General features: G+C 38.2%; 2 protein-coding genes across 2 annotated transcripts; both read left to right on the plus strand.

Annotated features, from left to right (window-relative positions):
* The first annotated feature begins 3,849 nt into the window (after positions 1-3,849).
* LOC130232670 (macrophage mannose receptor 1-like) lies at positions 3,850-6,130 on the plus strand. The gene is made up of 3 exons (XM_056462645.1): positions 3,850-3,886; positions 3,979-4,326; positions 5,218-6,130. Exons 1-3 carry the CDS (start codon positions 3,850-3,852, stop codon positions 5,577-5,579), a joined length of 747 nt encoding a protein of 248 aa, XP_056318620.1. The 3' UTR covers positions 5,580-6,130.
* Positions 6,131-13,413: 7,283 nt separating this feature from the next.
* LOC130232671 (macrophage mannose receptor 1-like) lies at positions 13,414-20,231 on the plus strand. The gene is made up of 4 exons (XM_056462647.1): positions 13,414-13,450; positions 13,543-13,878; positions 19,338-19,685; positions 19,842-20,231. The coding sequence occupies exons 1-4, from the start codon at positions 13,414-13,416 to the stop codon at positions 20,201-20,203; spliced, it is 1,083 nt and encodes a 360-aa protein (XP_056318622.1). The 3' UTR covers positions 20,204-20,231.
* The last annotated feature ends 1,116 nt before the right edge of the window (positions 20,232-21,347 follow it).

Raw genomic sequence — 21,347 nt, forward strand, 5'->3', positions numbered from 1 at the left:
TATTCACGGGAAAACATTCATAAATATACAATCATAATTCAGTAGTTTCTATGTTTGTATAACATTTACTCTTCTAGTGACTTTACTCACCCTTATGACTAGGGTTGGGTTTTGTTTGGGGTTATTTCGATACCGGTGCTAAATCGATACTTTTAAACTGGTACCGGTGCCAAAACGGTGCCTGAACCGATGCTTTTGAGCCACAAAATTATGGTGGATGACTAGAAAAGTCTTTAATTTTAAAAAATCTTTAAAAAATAATTTTAATGGAACAATATAATTAAAGTTTACAGTAAACATCAATTCATATTTTATATATTTGAGATACATTAATATATTTCCTTTGATCATTTTTTGGTTGGCATGAAATTAAGATTTGCATTATGAAATAACATTAGCTTACTACTAACCTGTGGAAAGGGTGTCATCAAAATACTGGACTCCTTTGTTCTAGAGTTGGGGCTTGTGTCTATGTTTACATGGTTATCAGTAATCTAATAATCTGAATAAGACACGAATATGATTCAGGTGTTTACATGAGTTGCTTTTTGAATGTTCCTTTCATGATCCCGTCTTACATGTTATAGTACATAGATCGATTAACGTCATTGTGTCACCGCGCTATCCATATTTCCTCCAGAGTTTCATGTAATTTCAGGTGTTTCATTTTTCGACTTTAACTGCAGTTTCACTTTCATTCAGGAACATTTAATTCGTGTCCCCATGACAAACTGAGGTATTTGATGCGAGCATTAGGTAAGGACTGGTGGAAGATCGCTCTATGGATTTTGATACCACGCGTTGAATGGAAAGAAAAAATCTGCGCATTTCACAAGTGGCCCTTTAAGGTTATCAAAAATCACTGTTTACATGGAAGTCTAGACTCTTAATCAGAGTACTGTCTCAATCATATTAAAATCGGAGCATTGGTTTCTATGTACATACTCATTGAAAGTGCCAGATGATGTTGCAAGCTCTCAGCGCATTCCTCTGCCTTTAAGTTGATTCCATGAGCCTTCACATGTGTCATTAAGTTTGATGTGTTTCCCCATTACACGCAACTTTTGTAAAGCATCTGCTTCACGTTGCTGTGTCAGAATCCTTGCTTGTAAAATACGCTTTAGAATGTTTCGTTTAAGCAAATTTGATGAATGCGATCCTGCGTGTTGATCTGAAGAGAGTCGCTCTTGCTCACCGAATGCGCTGTACTGCGTGTGTTGCGTGCGTCCGTTCCCTAAGCAACAAGAATAAATGCCTGACATCGCCTGTCCGTATTCCTCAAAGTTGTTTAGAATTAAATGATTAGAGATGGTGTGACAACGCGTACCTATGTGTGCCTTTGATGTACCCCTTGATGCTTCTTACGTCCCTGTTGCAGCACCAGTGGCACCGAAATTCATATGCTGATTCGGTCCGGTGCATACCGGTTACAAAGGTACCAGTGTTATAATGGCACTGGGTTTCGGTACCCAACCCTACTTATGACATTTTGAACAATTATCTGTGAAAAAACAAATACTGAGAAATAAAAAGAGAAATAAAAGTCCAAAAACAGCAAAATAAATAAATATAGTTTTTATAAAGCTAAATACTCAGCATGATCTTAGTATCAAAGTTCTATCACATATTTCATATATTAAAAATATAGATAATGTCCTTATATGGACCACCAAAAATTATTGATGTGTTTTTCACTGTCAATTTCAATAAAATGTTATTTATAATGGACTTTAATAAGAAACAAAGCAGACTGAAGCGCTAACAAAGTGTAACACATACTTTAAAAGATATGAATAAATGTCATGCTGTGTCAAATTCAATGTGGGTTTTAAGAAGAGATTTAAAAACAGTAATGGAGGTGGTTTAAAGTAGCACAGCACCATAAAACAAATAATAACAACCTAAAATGGATCCTGAAATGCACAGACACCCAGTGAAGAGAAGATAAAACCGGAGTGATGTGCCCATACAGTATTTGCATGAGCCAGTTAAAAGATGTGCAGCTGCATTTTGAACAAGTTGTTATCGAAAAATAGAGGATTGACTTACTCCAAAAGTGCATTACAGTAGTCCAGCTGGGTGGTTACAAAGGTATGGATTACTCCTTCAAAACGCTTACGTGACAAAAAGTGTTTTACTCTTCTCTCCTGATCTTGAAAATATAATTGGCTGAATCGTAGAAAAGCTGAATTAAGATTGTGTGGTCGAATTGAGATCGTGATTTTTTTTTTGATTAATCGTGCAGCCCTACTTCAAACATGAGTCCTTTTGGATCAGACTTAATTTCTTTTTTCAAGTCTTTGATTTGTTTGCTTCTAGTTTCAAATCCGGCTTGACTTGTAAGCCTGTCGTGTGTTAGCTTAGCTTCAGGCAAAACATCTCTGTTTAACGTTTGTGTTTTGTTCATTCCCCTTTATTTTCAGAATCAGAATCAGTTTTATATGATTATTAAAGAATTGTACGGCTCTTTGATTTGGTACCCCCACTCATTTTGAGTCTGAATTTGTGTTGAGAATTAGATTTTTAGGGGTTGAATCAGACTAGCTATCGGGAGCCGTTCACACCACCATCTAATCCGGAACCCCATCTGTCCTTTTAAGGGGAACATAGATTTGGCAGTCATTTGCATAACAATCAATAGTTTGTTGCGATTCTGCTATTGCTGAAAATTAAGCAAAAAGTAAATTTTTGCGATCCTGCAAAATTCTTCATTTAAAAGCAAAATATTCACCAAAAATGTAAAATAATCTCATAAAACATCGAATTCCAAACCATATAATCAGATTATGTTTATTTCAGTTTGGAATTGCACGTGTATATGAATATCTCTCAAAATATTATGTCTCACCTGCGCCCTCACAATCCTAACATAACATGAGAGAATGGGGGGGGGGGTGTTTTGCAGTCTCTGCAGCAAGCAGACATGAATGAAGCACAAGTAATGTGAAGTTTGACGCACTTCAGACTGCAAAAAAAAGTTGGAGCAAACATCTAACAAACGGAGCAAGGGAACAGACAGAAAACCAAGCAGCTTACAATGATCGAGGTTGATTCAAGGATAGCGATGCAGGATGTGACCGAATTTAGGGACATTATTTGTGCTTTACATATATGGCTGGGGCGACGTAGTGGCGCAGTAGGTAGTGCTGTCGCCTCACAGCAAGAAGGTCACTGGTTCGAGCCTCGGCTGGGTCAGTTGGCATTTCTGTGTGGAGTTTGCATGTTCTCCCTGCATTCGCATGGGTTTCCTCTGGGTGATCCGGTTTCCCCTACAGTCCAAAGACATGCAGTACAGGTTAATTGGGTAAGCTAAATTGTCCGTAGTGTATGAGTGTGAATGAGTTTGTATGGATGTTTCCCAGAGATGGGTTGCAGCTGGAAGGGCATCCGCTGCGCAAAACATGTGCTGAATAAGTTGGCGGTGCATTCCGCTGTGGCGAACTCAGATTAATAAAGAAACTAGGCCGAACATAAAATCTTATCTTTAACCTTTTATTACAGAATACAGACTCTGGACTCTCTACCACATTCAAATGAACTTGCTTTCAGTGATGTACAGAAACAAAGACTAACACAGAAAAATATGCAAATACACCTGAATGAGGAAGAACAGCCTCGGTTTACAGTAATAAATAAAAAATAAACATCACATAGCCCGAAACTGCAGACAGAAACATCAGACTGAGGACAGAAACACACCACCTCTTAGGTAAGAACACACACATCCACATCAGAATCAGAATTTAATGTTTGTGAATTGTGTTGTGCTGCTGACATTCTTTAATACATGATCATGTTCTACTCAAAGATGAACATTAGAGTGTGTTTTTATATGTTTCTTCCACAGAAATGGCTCAAACTCTATATTTCCCTCTTCTCCTCATTGGTGAGTGTGTTTGTAGTTTGATTTATGGTTGATAGTTTCATTAGGTTTGACTCTGTTCTGAACAACATTAAAGCAAAGTGTCTCTTTTACAGCTCTCTGCTCCATATCTGAATGTGTTCAGCGTCAGTATCACTTTATAAATGAGGAGAAGAAGCAGAATGAAGCTCAGAGATACTGCAGAGAGAAATACACAGATCTGGCCACTGTTGACAACATGAACGACATGATCCAGCTGAACAAGTGTGTGAATAATGGATGTGTCTGGATTGGTCTTCAGAAGACGAGTCATTACAAATGGCATTGGTCTTCAGGTGATCCTGCGCTCTTCCTAAAATGGGCATCAGGACAACCAGATGGCAATGCTGATTGTACTTTTATAAGAAATGGACAGTGGCATGATTGGCCATGCACAAAGACGTGTTGCTTTATCTGCTACAACCGTGAGTAACAGACACTTATAGCAAATGCTGATTTGGCAAAAGTTTCTAAAGAGACTTAAATTTGATTATTAATAAATAATGACATTATACAATTTGTGTAAACGTAAAACAAAAACATAAATCTACTTGGTAATTTTGTGGTAAACATTTCTGGCAAATTTATTAACAAGGGCAAACAGGAAAAGACATGTGAAGTACAGACTTACAGGCCATAGTCTAAATAACTTAAATAGTGAACATAGTAATATTAATAAACAACAAACTCATAACAACTCACCTTTTCTGTAACAGGCTTTTCTTATGCTTTTTACTTATTTTTATTTTGATGAACATAAGCAGAGTAAGAATACACTGATAAAATAATGTTTCCACTTGTTTTTCTTAAAGAGAGCAGAGGACTGGTGTTTGTCAAAAATAAGATGAACTGGAGAGCTGCTCAGAGTTACTGCAGACAGAATTACATTGATCTGGTCAGTGTGAGGAACCAGAATGAGAATCAACAGCTGAAGAAGTTCATTAATGACAGAAACTCATCTAGATCTGAAGTCTGGATCGGTCTGTTCAGAGACACATGGCAGTGGTCAGATCAGAGCAACTCCTCATTCAGATACTGGAATACTGGTGAACCAAATAATATTTTAGGGCATGAAGGCTGTACAGCAATTAAACAGAACACTCAAGGAAGATGGATAGACATCTCTTGTAATAGACAGTATCCTTTTGTGTGTCATGAAGGTGAGCAGATCCTCCAAACACACTCACTCCATCATCAGCTCCAGATCTCTTAAAGTTGACTCTACATGTCTGACATGTCAAATTCCTCCACAGTGTTTGTTCTGCATGTTGTTTTTGATCAGTCTCTCTCTAGTTTCTGCTTTGTTTTGTGTCCAGATAAACTGATTGTGATCCAGCAGAATCTGTCGTGGTCTGAAGCTCTGAGATACTGCAGACAGAATCATGTGGATCTGGTCTCGGTTCAGTCAGTGGAGATGCAGCGTCGTGTGATGAACGTGGTTAAACTGGCATCTACTGAGGCGGTGTGGTTGGGTTTGCGTTACTCCCACATTTTGGGCATCTGGTTCTGGGTGAGTGGAGAGACCGTGTGCTATCAGAACTGGGCTCTAGGGAACGGCACATCAGAGGAGGACTGTGAGCCCACAGTGAGATCTGGAGCAGTTCAGTCTAGAGGAGATCAGAGCTGGATCAGCCGTCCTGAAACTGACAGACTCAACTTCATCTGCAGAAACTACTGAGAGTGAAGGACCTGTGTTTGATTGTTTCAAACAATTAATGATTTATTTTTTGTACTGTTTATATAATGTATTGTTTATTTTAAAAAGTAATGGAAAATTCTTTCATTTAAACACATACTGCATGTAACATTTAATTGGAAATTTAAATTTACTTTTCTCTGTATATATTTTTTGAAGAGCCCATGTGTTGTGATCGCCAGCTGGAGATTGCTTCCTGTATTCCTGCCGAACTACATCTCCTAGAAGTCAATGTACCAAACAACTCCTTCCACAGCTGACAATATTCTGAACACACATATACACACAACTGAAGCTCATCATCATTGATTATATGGACTATTTATAAGCCTCAATTTCTCGCACATTTTGCTAAATCTTGTTAATCAGCATTTCTAAGCGCTTCTTTGTCCTGCATGATTGTTTTTTTTGTTTTTTTTTTTACCTTTGTTTTGTTTATCGTTTATGCTGTTATGCTTCCTGTCCTGACCAGTTGCCTGTTTATATCTACTACTCTGGATTATTATTATTATTATTATTATTATTATAATAATAATTATTATTATTATTATTATTATTATCATTATTATTATCACACTGTGAAATCAACATACATTTTTATCTCTGGTTTTAAGGTACATTAAAAACCTCAGTCATTCTCTTTTAGAAAAATTCTCAACCCTACTGAAAAAAACAGCTTAAACCAGCCTAAGCTGGTTGGCTGGGTTTAGCTGGTTGACCAGCCTGGTTTTAAAGGGTTTTGGCCATTTCCAGGCTGGTTTCCAGCCATTTCCAGCCTACTCTTAGCTGGTCAGGCTTGACCAGCCTGGTTTAAGCTGGACATAGCTGGTTTTGGCTGGGCTCCCAGCCTGGGTAGGCTGGTCAAGCTGGTTTTAGCAGGTCATTTTCCAGCTTGACCAGCAAAGACCAGGCTGGAAATGGCTGGAAACCAGCCTGGAAATGGCCAAAACCCCTCTAAAACCAGGCTGGTCAACCAGCTAAAACCAGCCTAGGCTGGTTTAAGCTGGATTTTTCAGCAGGGAAAACAATTAATTTCAGTCAATTAGAAAGTAGAAAATCAACAATGGTTCAATAATTTGGCTCAAAGCATACTAGACATAATAAATGACTAGAGAAGTCATGTGCATTGATTTCATGTCATGTTTTTCTGGTAGTGTGGTGACTTTCTTCTCACTGCTCGGTTTTGCATTAGTCATATCTTGCTCACACTTTATTTTGATCGTCCGTTTGTTGAATTTAAGTTACATTCCATCTACATGCCAACTAATTCTCATTAAGTACTGTTAGGGTTAGTGTAAGCTGACATGTACTTGCAAAGTTTCTTATAGTCAGTTAAATGTCTGTTGAAGGAGCAGTATTAACAGATATTAAGCAGACAGACTACTAATACTCAAATGGACCATCAAAATAAAGTGTTACCCATATCTTTACAACTTTTTCTTTAAAATGTAAAATGTTTTAAAATGTCTGCATCAATCTAATATTGTGCACGTGCTTCCATAAAATACTGTTTAATCTTGCAGCATGTATGTATGTTGAACCACACAGATAAGTGTTTAGCACATCATCACCTCAAATAAACTGATTTAAACATGGCTAATGATCATTGTTTTCTAATTTAATACCACGTTTTAAAAGTCACATCAAAACAATGTTCACATCCGTGAAACAATATGTTCACAGAAAAAGAACAGAAAGCCTGTATGAAGGAATCATAACAGTCATTCATTTTCCTTCAGCTTAGTCCTTTATTTTTCAGGGGTCGTCACAGCCAGGGCCAGGTGTGTCCTTAAAGGCAACAGAGGTGGCCGCCTAGGGTGGTAGAATAGAGAAGGTGGCATCCGTGGCATCACCCCCCCCCCCCCCCCATCACATTTACACACACACAATCATACACAATGACCAGTGACCTTGCTAAGCACTGGGACACCGTGCCACCTGAATCGCAACATGTACAATCATGTACAATTTCAGAAAAATGCTGATGCAAAGAACTAAAGAAAGAGCGAAAATAATAATCGTTTTTCCATAAATAAAGTGTGTATAATTCAGCCACTAACACAATACTGAGTGTGATCTAAAGCCAACATATATCATAAATGAGAATATGGCACCTCTTCAAATGAAGAAATAAATAAGCAATCAGGGTGCAAATAATAGATTGGTGTTCAGGGGGTCAACTTTTTTGGTAAGTTTTCAGTGAATCAAATTTATCTTTTAATTTAAATGACATCAAATTTATTAATAAGACATATTGAAGTTTTTATTGTTTTGAGGGATATTTAATGTATTCTGGCATACAGTAACCTCTGATTATTTCAAAGCTCAAACTATGCATCTAATTTTACGTGTACTTTATTTATAAACTAATTTCTAGAGGCTTATGTTTTCTTGCGGCTGGCCCCACATTAACCCATTTATGATACACCAATTAGACGATTCCTAAGCCACTATAAATAATCCTATGGAAATGGTTATATGGAAAACAAAAGTTCCATATAACAGCTATCTTCATTTTAAAGAATCGCTCCTTCCACCCCTTCTCCTCCTTTCCTAGATGGGTGGCACAGTGGGTCAGTGGTTAGCACTGTTGTATCACAGAACATCATGAGGTTCTAGTGCTTACCAAGCCAGCCGACGTTTCTGTGCGGAGTTTACATGTTCTCCCAAACTCCCCACTCGCCTTGCAAACAGGAAGGAGCCCAGGGCTCGAGGATCTTATGAACTCAGGGCTCTCTCCTGGGACAGCATGCCAAACAAGCTTTATAATCAATCATCAGCTAAGAGTGAACTCTTGAGTTTACTTTTAGGCTATATATAAATACAAACACCTATTTTACAATTAAAGTGTCTCGTGAAAACTTAGAATATCCACTGTTGCTCTAGATCTGCTGGTATGAACCATTATAGGGGTGGTCAAATGTATATTTGTATTTTCTATTTTATTTTAATCATTAATATTATTATTATGTAAGATACAGATCAGGGAAAACTATTTCTCACTATTTAAGGGCTGACCTGCCCATACATCTTGTTTTGACATCCTTTAGGGTGGATCGAGAGTTAATTAGGAGGGACAACTCCCCTCAAACCCTGCTGTAATTTGCACCCTGCTCGTAATAGCATGTCCCTGGCATGGCTGGAACACATTTCTAGGACAGCATATGAAGTTGTGTTAATTGCTAAAATGAAATGAAAGTCAGGTAAATATCATTTTGAGCCAGATGTGCAGATTTGCTGAAATTTGATAAAATAATATTTTTTGTTGTTGTTGTTGTTGTTAAAAGGGGACAACAATCTAATTTATCCCCCTATAAAAGTAAGATGCCTTTTAACTATTTCATCTGAAATTATCTCTGCATTAGGAATAGTAGTGTACAATTTCATGAAAAAGAAAAAGGAAAAAAATAGCACAATAATGAGAAAGATATTTCTTGAGATTTTTTGAAACACAAGTTAACATACAATAAGATTATTATGCCTTTGAAAAAGCTCAGATGGGGGTGTCAAGGTTTTGGAAGTTTCTGATTGGCTAATTGACAAAATTTGAGTTAATTGGAGGCACAACTGTAGAATAGTATTTAAGGAAAACCTCAAACACACTGCTTCATTGTGTGACAACATGGGAAAATCAACAAGCCAGAATCAACAAAAAAGCCAGATTACAATTTGCTAAATTACACTGGGAAAAAGACTGCAAAGAATTTTTGGTGACATGATGGTCTGATGGAACTAAAATTAATAGTCATTCACCCACCCACTCCTTCCAAGCGGAGATCGAACCAGCAATTCCTGCATGGGAGCCGAATGCTCTAAGGAGGAGGCTATGTGAATGAGGCTTTTGGGCTGCATTCGCCAGCTGGTCTCCGTTAACCACTATACTACGATATGAGTGATTTTCTTTAAAGATAGCTGTAAAAGATATGCTAATACACTTTAGTATGGCTCAAAACCTTTTTTACTATAAATGACTATTGTATTTTGGTTTAATTACTGGTGTATGGGACCAGTGCAGTGCTGTGAATCAGTAGAAATGTATGTAATCAATGCCTAATCTCTCGCTATACACTTTACTAACCCATGGGGGTGTTTAAACCTTTGAATCAAAATTCGAAGCAGTCACGTGGGTATAGGCGAAAGTGAAGCTTCGGACGTCACTGATCACGTGATGATGGCAAAACGAATCAAGCTCCGGCACACTGCTTCACAGCGAGATGTATCGTTTTTTCAACGTCACATCACTAGAGGAAAGCTTAGTGCCTAGGAACACCCTCCGAACTGTGAAGTGTGGGGGTGGCAGGATCATGTTGTGGGGCTGTTTTGCTGCAGGAGGGACTGGTCCACATCACAGCATAGATGGCATCATGAGGAAAGAACATTATGTAGAAATACTGACATCTCAAGACATCAGCCAGGAAATTAAAACTTCGCCACAAATGACCCTAAACATACTGCCAAATTAGTTAAAATTTGTTTTAAGGACAACAGAGTGAATGTTTTGGAGTGGCCATTACAAAGCCCTGATCTCAATCCTATAAAAAATGTATGGGCAGAGTTGAAAAAGCTTGTGCAAGCAAGAAAGCCAACAAATCTGACTCGGTTACACCAATTCTGTCAGGAGGAATGGGCCAAAATTCCTGCAAACTATTGTGAGAAGCTTGTGGAAGGAGACCCAAAACATTTGACCAAATGTAAACAGTTTTTGTTTTTTGATTGTTTTCCAGAATGCAGAGGCCTTGCAGCAGATGATGATGCTTTTCATGGCAAGAATAACAAAAATAAATAAATTGTGTTTATTTTAAGATGTGTCATGTCCAGAGGTGGGTAGTAACGAGTTACATTTACTTCATTACATTTACTTGAGGAAAATTATGGGTAACCTGTACTTTTTGAGTACATTTAAAAGTGTGTACTTTTACTCTTACTCCAGTAAATTATTAGAGAAAAATCCTTATGACTCATATGACTTGTTTGCAAATATCCAACCCAGGCTCGTTCTGAAAACGTACCTCCACGGACGTTACTGGAGACCGCGAAATACGTCCCGGCGGCACGTTTTTCTGCAGTTTTTGTTTTCGCGAATCCGCCAGAGGTCGCCATGTACGATTTTCGAGATCTCAAATTTCCCTCGCGAGTGCCATTCGCGCCTGCTGTTGTTGCGTAAACCCACCAGAGGCCGCTGTCGACTCACTTTTTGACAGACTTTCTGACTGACTTATCGAACGATCGGCTGACCCACCCTCCCTCTTCCCTAAACCCAACCAATTTCATCGATTGACCCGCCCACCCGCTTCCCTAAACCCAACCAACACGTTTTAAAAGCAATCCAAAAAAATATAAGCCCTCGTCTGACTTTTTTTTTTTATTTACCACATCCTCACCCTGCTATTCACTTGTTTGTTTTATATTTTGGATTCTGTTTTTGTCTTACCTGCTTTCTGGAACCGCTCTTCACCAGACTCGAACCCCCGTCTTTGTGGTCAACTCCTCTCTGCATCTCAAAATCCGCAGACGGACGTGGCGCGCTAATGCAACAAACTGGTTGCAGCCGGAATGCCGTCCATACGGAGGTTAGCGGTCAGCTGGTAATTGTTCCTTTAAAAAAACAAAATGCAGCCATACGTACCTCCACCTACGTAATTCTTTGTCTCCAGAAACGTCCGCAGGGCTACGTTTTTACAATGAGCCTGTGTTGCAAATATCGCGAGGCGCCGCATTGGAGAGGTTGTGAAGTTGCTATAGAGACGCGTCTCTCGCTTTCGGTTAGAGTGCGCGCACCTATGTCAGAAAAATGACTGAAAGTTAAGAAGACGAGATTATACTGCTGTCCCGCCATGGCCATCTGCGGTTCCGAGAAGCACTGTCACGCTGTCTGTGCAGTGAGTTTATTGGACCAGATCACCCGGCCTCAAGTTCAGTCTGTTTTTACTCCAAGATGTCAACAAGAATAGTTTCATAATGCGATGCACGCAACGAACTGACATCACAACATATACATGAATGACAGCTCCAACCTGAAAAAAACACGTAGTGGTGAGTGTCAACATTATCCCAATTTAAACCTTATAAATAGTAACTATGGTATAACTAAAGAAACTGCTGTTTAATGAAATAACTGATTAGCACATATTAGTCATTCACACTGTTAACCATCAAAAATATAACATTTAAACATTATTTTAAAATGTGTGTGTGTGTGTGTGTGTGTGTGTGTGTGTGTATATATGTGTATATATATATATATATATATATATATATATATATATATATATATAATTATTGTTAACAAATATTTTATTGACACATTCCTATAGTTTTAATAATTCATTTCTAATAACTGATTTCTTTTATCTTTGCCATTATGACAGTAAATAATATTTTGCTAGATATTTTTCAAGTGACATTTAAAGGCGTAACCAGGTTAATTCGACAAGTTAGGGTCTGATGGTTAGTTCTGTAGACAATCAAAAGAAATATTGCTTAAGGGGGGCTAATAATATTGACCTTAAAATAGCTTTAAAACAATTAAAAACTGCTTTTATTGTAGCTGAAATAAAAGACTTTCTCCAGAAGAAAAAAAATATAGCAAATACTGTGAAAGTTCGCTTGCTCTGTTAAACACCATTTGGGAAATATTTTAAAAAGATATATACATACATACATACATACATATACATATATATATATATATATATATATATATATATATATATATATATATATATATATATATACACACACACACATTATATTTATATATATATATATATATATATATATATATATATACACATTATATTTATATATATATATATATATATATATATATATATATATATATATATATATATATATATATATATAGGTGAATCAGAGTGAAAAGAGAGGTATAGCTGGGTATCATCAGCATAGCAGTGGTAGGAAAATCCATGTTTCTGGATGACTGTTCCTAAAGATGCCGTGTAGATAGAGAAGAGAAGTGGCCCAAGAACAGAGCCCTGAGGTACCTAAGTGTTTAGATGCTGTAGGTTGGACACCTCTCCCCTCCAAGACACCCTGAATGACCTGTCAGAGAGGTAAGATCTGAACCATTGAATAACAGTGCCTGCGACGCCCAGTGACTCAAGCGTAGATATCAGGATCTGGTGGTTTACTGTGTCAAAAGCAGCTGATAAATCCAGCAAGATGAGGACAGATGATTAGCAAATGTAAATCATTTAGGGTATCCTAACGGACCTAAAACAGTAAACGTTTAGTATGATTTACCATCCGACATTTTTTTAAAAATATTTATGTTCCTTTTTTTAGAGTGTATGTAAACTCCTGGTTTCAACTGTATATATATATATATATATATTGCCATACAAGTAGGTTTTATGTTAAAAGGTTAATCTGATTATAATGTAATGAAAATGACAGATCTTATCTTAAACAAATAATTGTAGAAAACAGAATCTGGACCTTACCTCTTATTCAAATGAATATACTTCCAAAGAACCACCGAAACAAAGACCAACATTGAGCAAAATATGCAAATACACATGGATGTGGAAATACAACAGAAAAAGGCATTTGTTTAGAGTAATAAACTAAAAATGTAAATGACAAATGAAAGCAGATATAGAAAAATCACATTATCACGAGCTGCAGACAGAAACACACCACTTCTACAGTAAGACCAACTCACATGTTCTTGTTAGTGTATAATGATTGCAAATTTTGTTATGCTTCTGATTTTTATTTTTTCCACATTCATGTTTACTCTGAGATGAATATCAGTTATTGTTTTTTTCTCAATGTGTTTTTTTCTTCAGAAATGGCCAAAATTACATATTTCCTGCTTCTCCTCATTGGTGAGTGTGTTTGTAATTTTATTCATGGTTTATAGTTTAATTAGGTTTGACTCTGTTCTGAAAAGCATTAAAGCAAAGTGTCTTTTTCACAGCTCTCTGCTCCATATCTGAATGTGTTCAGCGTCAGTATCACTTTATAAATGAGAAGAAGAACTGGACTGAAGCTCAGAGATACTGCAGAGAGAATTACACAGATCTGGCCACCGTTGACAACATGAACGACATGATCCAAATGATTAAGAGTGTGAATAATGGATGTCTCTGGATTGGTCTGCAGAGGAAATGGCAGTGGTCTTCAGGTGATCCTGCGCTCTTTCTAAACTGGGGATATAATCAACCAGATGGCAAAAATTTGTGTGCATTTATGAAAAATGGAAAGTGGTATGATGGGAAATGTAGTGACTCCTGGATCTTTGTCTGCTACAACAGTGAGTACAAACGCTTATATATATAAAAAACTATTTAACAAAAGTTTTAAAGGGAAATTTAAATGTGACTCTGGTAAAAATGACATTTGTATAAATCCAAAACAAAAGCCTTACATATTTTAAGTGGAAACCACTTGGTAATCTTGTGGCAGATATTGCTGACAAATCTACTTGTAACTGATACAGTGTAAGGTTCCATTCTATTAGCCAAGGACGCAATTCGATGAATGGTTGAAGGTTAAATTATATGTAAGCCTTTTCTAGCTTCTGAAAAGGATTCTGTTATTTATTATTATTATTTTTTTAATCCAACTGCAAATTTGGTGTGACTCCAATTTTAAGTGACCATTAGATTTAGACTACAGATGCTGGTAATATAATTAGAATATCTTCAAAAAGTGGATTTATTTCGCTAATTCCATTCAAGAAGTGAAACGTGTATATTGTATACACTCATTTTACACAGACTGATATATTTCAAGTGTTTATTTATTTTAATTTTGATAACAATTAATAAAAACCCAAATTCACTATCAGAAAAATAGATTATCACTTAAGACCAATACAAAGTAAGGATTTATAGAAATCTTGGCCAATTGAAAAGAATGAAGATGAAAAGTATGAGCATGCACTCAAGCACTTAATACCTAGTTGTCAAGGTCTGGATAAAGGGATGACTGGTCTGACACAGGTGCAGGTCTCAACAATGTTTATTAAGTATGCCCGAATAAACTCAAGGGGCAAAAAAAGAAAATATCAGACAACTCAAAAATCTTCAATTTAAAAAAACCCTGAAAATTCCTAAATCAAGGAGCTGGCATAGAGACCCAAAGTTCACAAAAGACAAAAACTGAGACGATTGATAATAAAGTCTTCAAAAAATGAAACTACTTCGAAGAGACTAGAGAACGGTCTTCAAGAGGGTGCAATACCCGGATACCCGACAGAGGGCGATGAGTCCAGCCGCAGCTGACTGAACCAGTGCGGCCATGATGAAGACTGAGGCTTTGAGGCCAGTAAGAGAGAGATGAGGGCCTGATGGATAGAGACGGAGGGTGCGTCCGAAACTGCCTACTACTCAGTAGGTATTGCATTTTAATTTAAACGTACTACTCGGCCGTTAGAAAAGTACGTTCTATACAGTATGAATGTGAAAAGTATGAATGGAATTCGGACGTACTACATCTGCCATTTTGTCATGGTCATGTGACCTACCTGCGTCAGTTGCGCCGCTTCACTCCAATTCATGAATTCGCATGATGGGATTGTAACGTTTCCTTTACTTTAAAATGCTGGGGTGCCAGACAGTATGTCACTGTCAAATAAGTCAAACAAAAACAAACAATAACCAGGAAACCTTACAGAGGCCTGTTAAGCTTCTGTTCATACACAGACCCACAAGTTGTGAGCATTGAGGGGGAAAAAAAACACTCAAAACTCAATGATCTCATTACCATCAATCATGTTTGAAAATTAAATCAAGAATCAAACAACAAAGAAACAATTGCAAACACCAAACAAATACACACTCGTATAACTTTTCGGGAAGGGATAAATTTGAAAAACTCAAAATGGTCAAGCCACTAAAGTACTCTCAGTCTTGACATCAACAACAAAAATTATACCACAGTTCGCAAAGTCTCTTTAGGAGAAAAAAAACTCAAAGTGCAAGTCAGAATCAACAGTCAGTCATGCTTTGCCGTTCTCACTTTAGTTGAGCACTAAAATGCAGTAGATGCTTTCAACAGAGGTTTTGCGGTTCTCACTTCAGTTGAAGCGTTTAAGTGCAGTAGAAGCTTTTCGTTGCTCACATATTCATCGGCTTCTTGACATCTCGGCAGGGTTTAAACAACGCTGGCTGATGAAAGCATGATGAGTTAATACCCACACGAACGCCATCGGAGAAACCGAAACTTTAACACAACAAACCGCAGCTTGAGTCTTCCATGACTGTCAGAGGCCCACTCCTTTTCCTCTCTCACCTTCCTTCTAGCTCGTACTTTTTTTCTCTATGATGCCAAGCTCCGCCCTTTTCTCAAGGAATAGACGTCATCTATAATAAAAGTGATTACTGAGATTGCTGAACTTACATAAAATAAATAAATAAAATTTGGGTTATTTATGACATCGTCACAGGATAGCGCAGCATACATGGGATGCGCACTTCAGAATCTCGCCGGAAATAGTAAGTCATCCGGGTACTTCTCGCATACTGATTTTCGAATTCTATGAATTTGGAGATACTACTCTGCTCGCATACTGATTTTAGCTTACTATATAGCATGGAAGTATGCGGTTTCGGACGCAGCCAAAGAGTCAGATGGGTAGCGATACAAAAATAGACGGGAACAGGCTTAAAGGCAGACAGGGAGAAAAACAACTTTAGGATATTTCAACAAGATGACGTCAGATACGACAAAACTCACATGACTTAAATGGAACAGGACTAGACCGGGAGATCGGCAGACATGCAGGAAGGGGGAAACTACGATCTAGGGAGGAGTAAATTGGGAGAGAAATCAAGGAAAACAGGTGAGTGAAATTAGCTTGATAGAATAATGGAAAGTAATTAGAACGGATCGGTGGGGAAGCGAGAGGTAAACGAAGCATAAAGTGAGTGATCAAAACAAAATGAGTGAAAGGGAAAGACTAAAGGTGCGGTCACACTTGGCTTTTCCTCCCATAGACTTCCATTCATACGCACACGAATACGTCAGACCGGAAACGCGGGGTCATGCGTTAAGTTTCGCAGGTTGCTGCGGTGCAAAGTTCAAGCTTGGTGAACTCTGACCTGCGAAATCGCATCATTTGACTGCGTGAGACCAATCGAGGATCAAAACATGACCTCTCTGGACAGAAATTTAAAACATGGAGTTATCGCTCGCTTTTTTAATGTCTAATCATCTTGTTTAATCCCGCCCCTTTTCGCAGCGCCGCACGACAGAATTTCGCACACACAAAGCCCAATGTGACCGCAGCTTTACAAACACAACAAGGAATGAACCGGTGATCAGACCGAGGATGTGACACTAGTTGGGGCTCTTATTGCCTGAATTACTGTAGCATTGTGGCATGGAGTGAATCAGTCTGTGGCACTGTTCAGATGTTATGAGAGCCCATGTTGATCTGATAGTGGCCTTCAGCTCTTCTGCACTGTTGGGTCTGGCATATTGTATCTTCCTCTTTACAATACCCCATATGGGATTTTCTATAGGATTAAGGTCAGGGATAGCATGGTCCTTAAAGCAGGTACTTGTAGCTTTGGAACCGTGTGCAGGTGCCAAGTCCAGTTGGAAAATGAAATCTGCATCGCCATAAAGTTGGTCAGCAGCAGGAAGCATGAAGTGCTCTAAAACCACCGTCCTCAACCACCGAGCTGCAGACCGATACCTGTCTGTGGATCAATTGGTACCGGGTCGCACAAGAAATCATTAATGTTAGATGTATGTGCCTATGTACACTGGGTGGTTAACATCTATTCCTTAAACCCGGTCAGAGGTGAACAGGCAACATTGACAACATAATGTTTTGCTTGTCATCCTCAGAGAAAACGGTCGATGGTAGCCTAGCAATCTATGAACCACAATCTATAAACCACAAGCGAGACGCTTCTGACACTCTCTCTGTGCATAGTGGTTCTTGAAGCCCTGACTTCAGCTGCAGTCCACTCTTTGTGAAACTCCCCCACATTTTTGTGTCACAATTCTCTTCACCTCATTTCAATTGCCTTCACCTCTCTATTAATGTGCTTGGACACAAAGCTCTGTGAACAGCCGACTTCTTTTACAATGAACTTTTGTGTCTTACCCTTCTTTTGCAAGGTGTCAATGGTTTGTCTTTTGGACAACTGTCAAATCAACCGTCATCCCTGTGATTGTGTAGCATACAGAACTAGACTAAGAGACCATTTGAAGGCCTTAGCAGGTGTTTTGATTTAATTAGCTGATTAGAGTGAGGCTCCCGGGGTCTTCATTACTGAATTTTTTCACAATATTCAAATTTTCTAAGATACTGAATTTGTGGTTTGCATTAGTTGTCATCAAAACTAAAAGAAATAAACACTTGAAATATATCAGCATGAATACATTACACAAGTTTCACTTGAAAAGAATTAGAGAAATAAATCAACTTTTTGAAGATATTATAATTATATGACCATCACCTGTATTTCTCAATAGGATTGGATCACATATGGCATTCAAAAATCAATTAAGTGTTTTGTTTCATATCTGATCCCATACTCTTCAATTATACATTCATTAGGGGCCAAACGCCCCTTAGAGTTTCATGTCTCAGGTTTGCGTGTTTCTCCCGGTCATTCAATATTCTCAACATTCTGAAGTTAGTCAGAGGATCCGGGGTTAACTAATACCTCTTAAGCTACGGTCACACTGGGCTTTGTGTGTGCGAAATTCTGTCGTACGGCGCTGCGAAAATGGGCGGGATTAAACAAGATAATTAGACATTTAAAAAAGCCAACGATTGCTCAATATTTTAAATTTCTGTCCAGAGAGGTCATGTTTTGATCCTCAATTGGTCTCACACAGTCAAGTGATGCGATTTCGCAGGTCAGAGTTCACCAAACTTGAACTTTGCACCGCAGCAACTTGCGAAACTTGACGCATGACCCTGCGTTTCCGGTCTGACGCATTCGCGTGCGTATGAATGGAAGTCTATGGGAAGAAAAGTCAAGTGTGACCGTAGCTTAAGTCTGGTTGCCTCCTCCTCACTCATGCTAAAAATGTAATTAATTTAGTCCAACTTGCTAATATCAGTGATAAACAGAAATTTAATAGTCTCTGAGCTGAATGCCGACTGCTCAAAACAGTCTTGTGTGATTCGTTTGGATATCATGTACACAGATCAAGGTAGCAAAAGCCTCCACATAATCTACTGGATATATTTTCAGGAGAATTCAGAATGAATCAAAACTTAACACTTTATTTTCCAGATGAAAGTGTATCATGCCAATTAATGAATCAAACAATAAAAGCCAATTCAGAATTAAATGCACAAGGTCAATTACTCAAAGATAAATTTAAGAGTACAGATGGATGGTCAAGTGAATTTGAGAGCTCTGCATTATGGGCCGGTCTGGATACAGACTTGTGTGCTGACACATTTATAATTTCTCCTTAAATACCCAGTGACAGCAGTGAATGGTTCTTTTGTTAGAGCTAGAAAACATGATCTGTTTGGGGTTAAGACAAAGGTTATCAAAGCAAAGGGAGCCAAACCCGTCACACCCGAACTTACTTTGCCATACCAAAGGGGAAAGAGGGCAAGAAAGGGTCAAAGGCTGTCCTGGGCACTTACTTGAACGTACTGTTCTTTAGATTCCAGAGTTTTTATTGCAGGGCACATTTAAGTCTGAGTAAAATCCATCCCTACAACAGGAAATACATTCAAAGCATAAGAATGAACTGCTAAACTAATGTTTCCATTTGTTTTTCACAAAGTGAGCAGAGGACTGGTGTTTGTCAATCAGTTGAAGAACTGGAAAGATGCTCAGACGTACTGCAGACAGAATCACATTGATCTGGTCAGTGTGAGGAACCAGAATGAGAGTCAACAGCTGGAGAAGTTCATTAATGACAGAAACTCATCTGGAGCTCCAGTCTGGATCGGTCTGTTCAGTGACTCATGGCAGTGGTCAGATCAGAGCAACTCCTCATTCAGATACTGGTTTACTGGTGAACCAAATAATAGTGAAGCTAATGAAAACTGCACAGGGCTAAAGGAGAACAGTCATGGACATTGGGCAGACATCTCTTGTCACTACCAGTTTCCTTTTGTGTGTCATGAAGGTGAGCAGATCCTCCAAACACACTCAATCCATCATCAGCTCCAGATCTCCTAAAGTTGACTCTACATGTCTGACATGTCAAGTTCCTCCACAGTGTTTGTTCTGCATGTTGTTTTTGATCAGTCTCTCTCTAGTTTCTGCTTTGTTTTGTGTCCAGATAAACTGATTGTGATCCAGCAGAATCTGTCGTGGTCTGAAGCTCTGAGATACTGCAGACAGAATCATGCTGATCTGGTCTCGGTTCAGTCAGTGGAGATGCAGCGTCGTGTGATAAACGTGGTTAAAAAGGCATCAACTGAGGCGGTGTGGTTGGGTTTACACAACTACTGCAGCATGAACATGTGGCTCTGGCTGAGTGGAGACATGGTGTGCTATCAGAACTGGGCTCCAGGGAACGGCAGCACACCGGAAAACTGCAAACTGGAGAAGAGAAAAGGAGCAGTTCAGTCTGGAGGAGATCAGACCTGGATCAGCCTTCCTGAATCTCACAGACTCAACTTCATCTGCACTAACTACTAAGAGTAAAAGACTTGTATAAATGTTTGTTTAAAATAATTAATGCTTTATTAATGCTGTTTTAATAATATAGTGTGTTTATTTCAACTGTATAATTTAAAAAGTCTGTAAGTTAACACATTGAAATGTTATTCTATGGAAAAAGTGGTTTAAAACATTTAACAAAGACTGTTGAGTGAAATTTCAGTCAATTGGAAACTAAAAAATAACAGTTCAATACTTTGACTCTTGCTTACTGAACACTTAAAAAAGAATGAAGTAAACAAGTCCTGTGCAGTGACTTCTTGGGATCTTGGTTTTCTGGTGGTTTGCTAACTCTCTGCTCTTTACTGTTAATCATGTTAAAAAGTGATGTGGGTGCATCAAACTCTTAATATGTTGCATGTCACCAGTTACAATACAATTTAGTTTGATTTTTAAAGTGTACTAGTAAAAGTTGTTTAAAAAAATCTTGCAGCATGTATGCATGATGAACTATTACCAGGAGTGTTCAACCTCCGCTCAAATAAAGATTTGAACATGTCTAATGACTACTGCATTGGCTCCCTATTAAATATTGTACACATTTTTACATTTTATTGACCTACAAAGCCCTGAACGGCTTAGCTCCCCAGTATTTGAGGGTGCTCCTGGTGTATTATAGCCCCTCACATCCATTACACTTAATTCATTCTGGACAATTAATTACTTCTAGAATATTATAATCAACTGTAGGCGGTAGATCTTTCTCATATCTGGCTCATAAACTCTGGAACAGCCTTCCTAGCACAGATCGGGAAGCAGACACACTCTGTCAGTTTAACTAGATTAAAGACACAAATGCTGTTGAAACCCAAATCCTCTAAAGGATTGTTAGTCTGCATTATTTAGGGCAACCGGAGCCGGGAACACTTCCCAAAAGACATTAGAGTTTGAAAAGCATCTGCGCTTATGTTAGTCTTTTTTTTAATCATTCCTGAGGTTTCCATAATTCTGGACCAGGCCGTATCCTGAGCAGCTGCTGTGGTGGTCATGGAGGAGTGGAGAGCATGAGACCTGTAAGACCCCAGTGACAGACGAGTCCTTGCATTGACAACAAAGTTTCAAAAAACACTGATGCAAAGACGTGTATATATATATATATATATATATATATATATATCCACTA

Source organism: Danio aesculapii, chromosome 7 (assembly GCF_903798145.1).
Source record: "Danio aesculapii chromosome 7, fDanAes4.1, whole genome shotgun sequence".
In the NCBI taxonomy this organism is placed as follows: domain Eukaryota; kingdom Metazoa; phylum Chordata; class Actinopteri; order Cypriniformes; family Danionidae; genus Danio; species Danio aesculapii.

Coding starts and splice junctions, on each gene's coding strand:
- LOC130232670 (XM_056462645.1), top strand. CDS start 3,850: ATGGCTCAAACTCTATATTTCCCTCTTCTCCTCATTG. Junction 3,887..3,978: donor TTTCCCTCTTCTCCTCATTG/GTGAGTGTGTTT, acceptor TCTCTTTTACAG/CTCTCTGCTCCATATCTGAA. Junction 4,327..5,217: donor TTGCTTTATCTGCTACAACC/GTGAGTAACAGA, acceptor TTTTGTGTCCAG/ATAAACTGATTGTGATCCAG.
- LOC130232671 (XM_056462647.1), top strand. CDS start 13,414: ATGGCCAAAATTACATATTTCCTGCTTCTCCTCATTG. Junction 13,879..19,337: donor GATCTTTGTCTGCTACAACA/GTGAGTACAAAC, acceptor TTTTTCACAAAG/TGAGCAGAGGACTGGTGTTT. Junction 19,686..19,841: donor TCCTTTTGTGTGTCATGAAG/GTGAGCAGATCC, acceptor TTTTGTGTCCAG/ATAAACTGATTGTGATCCAG.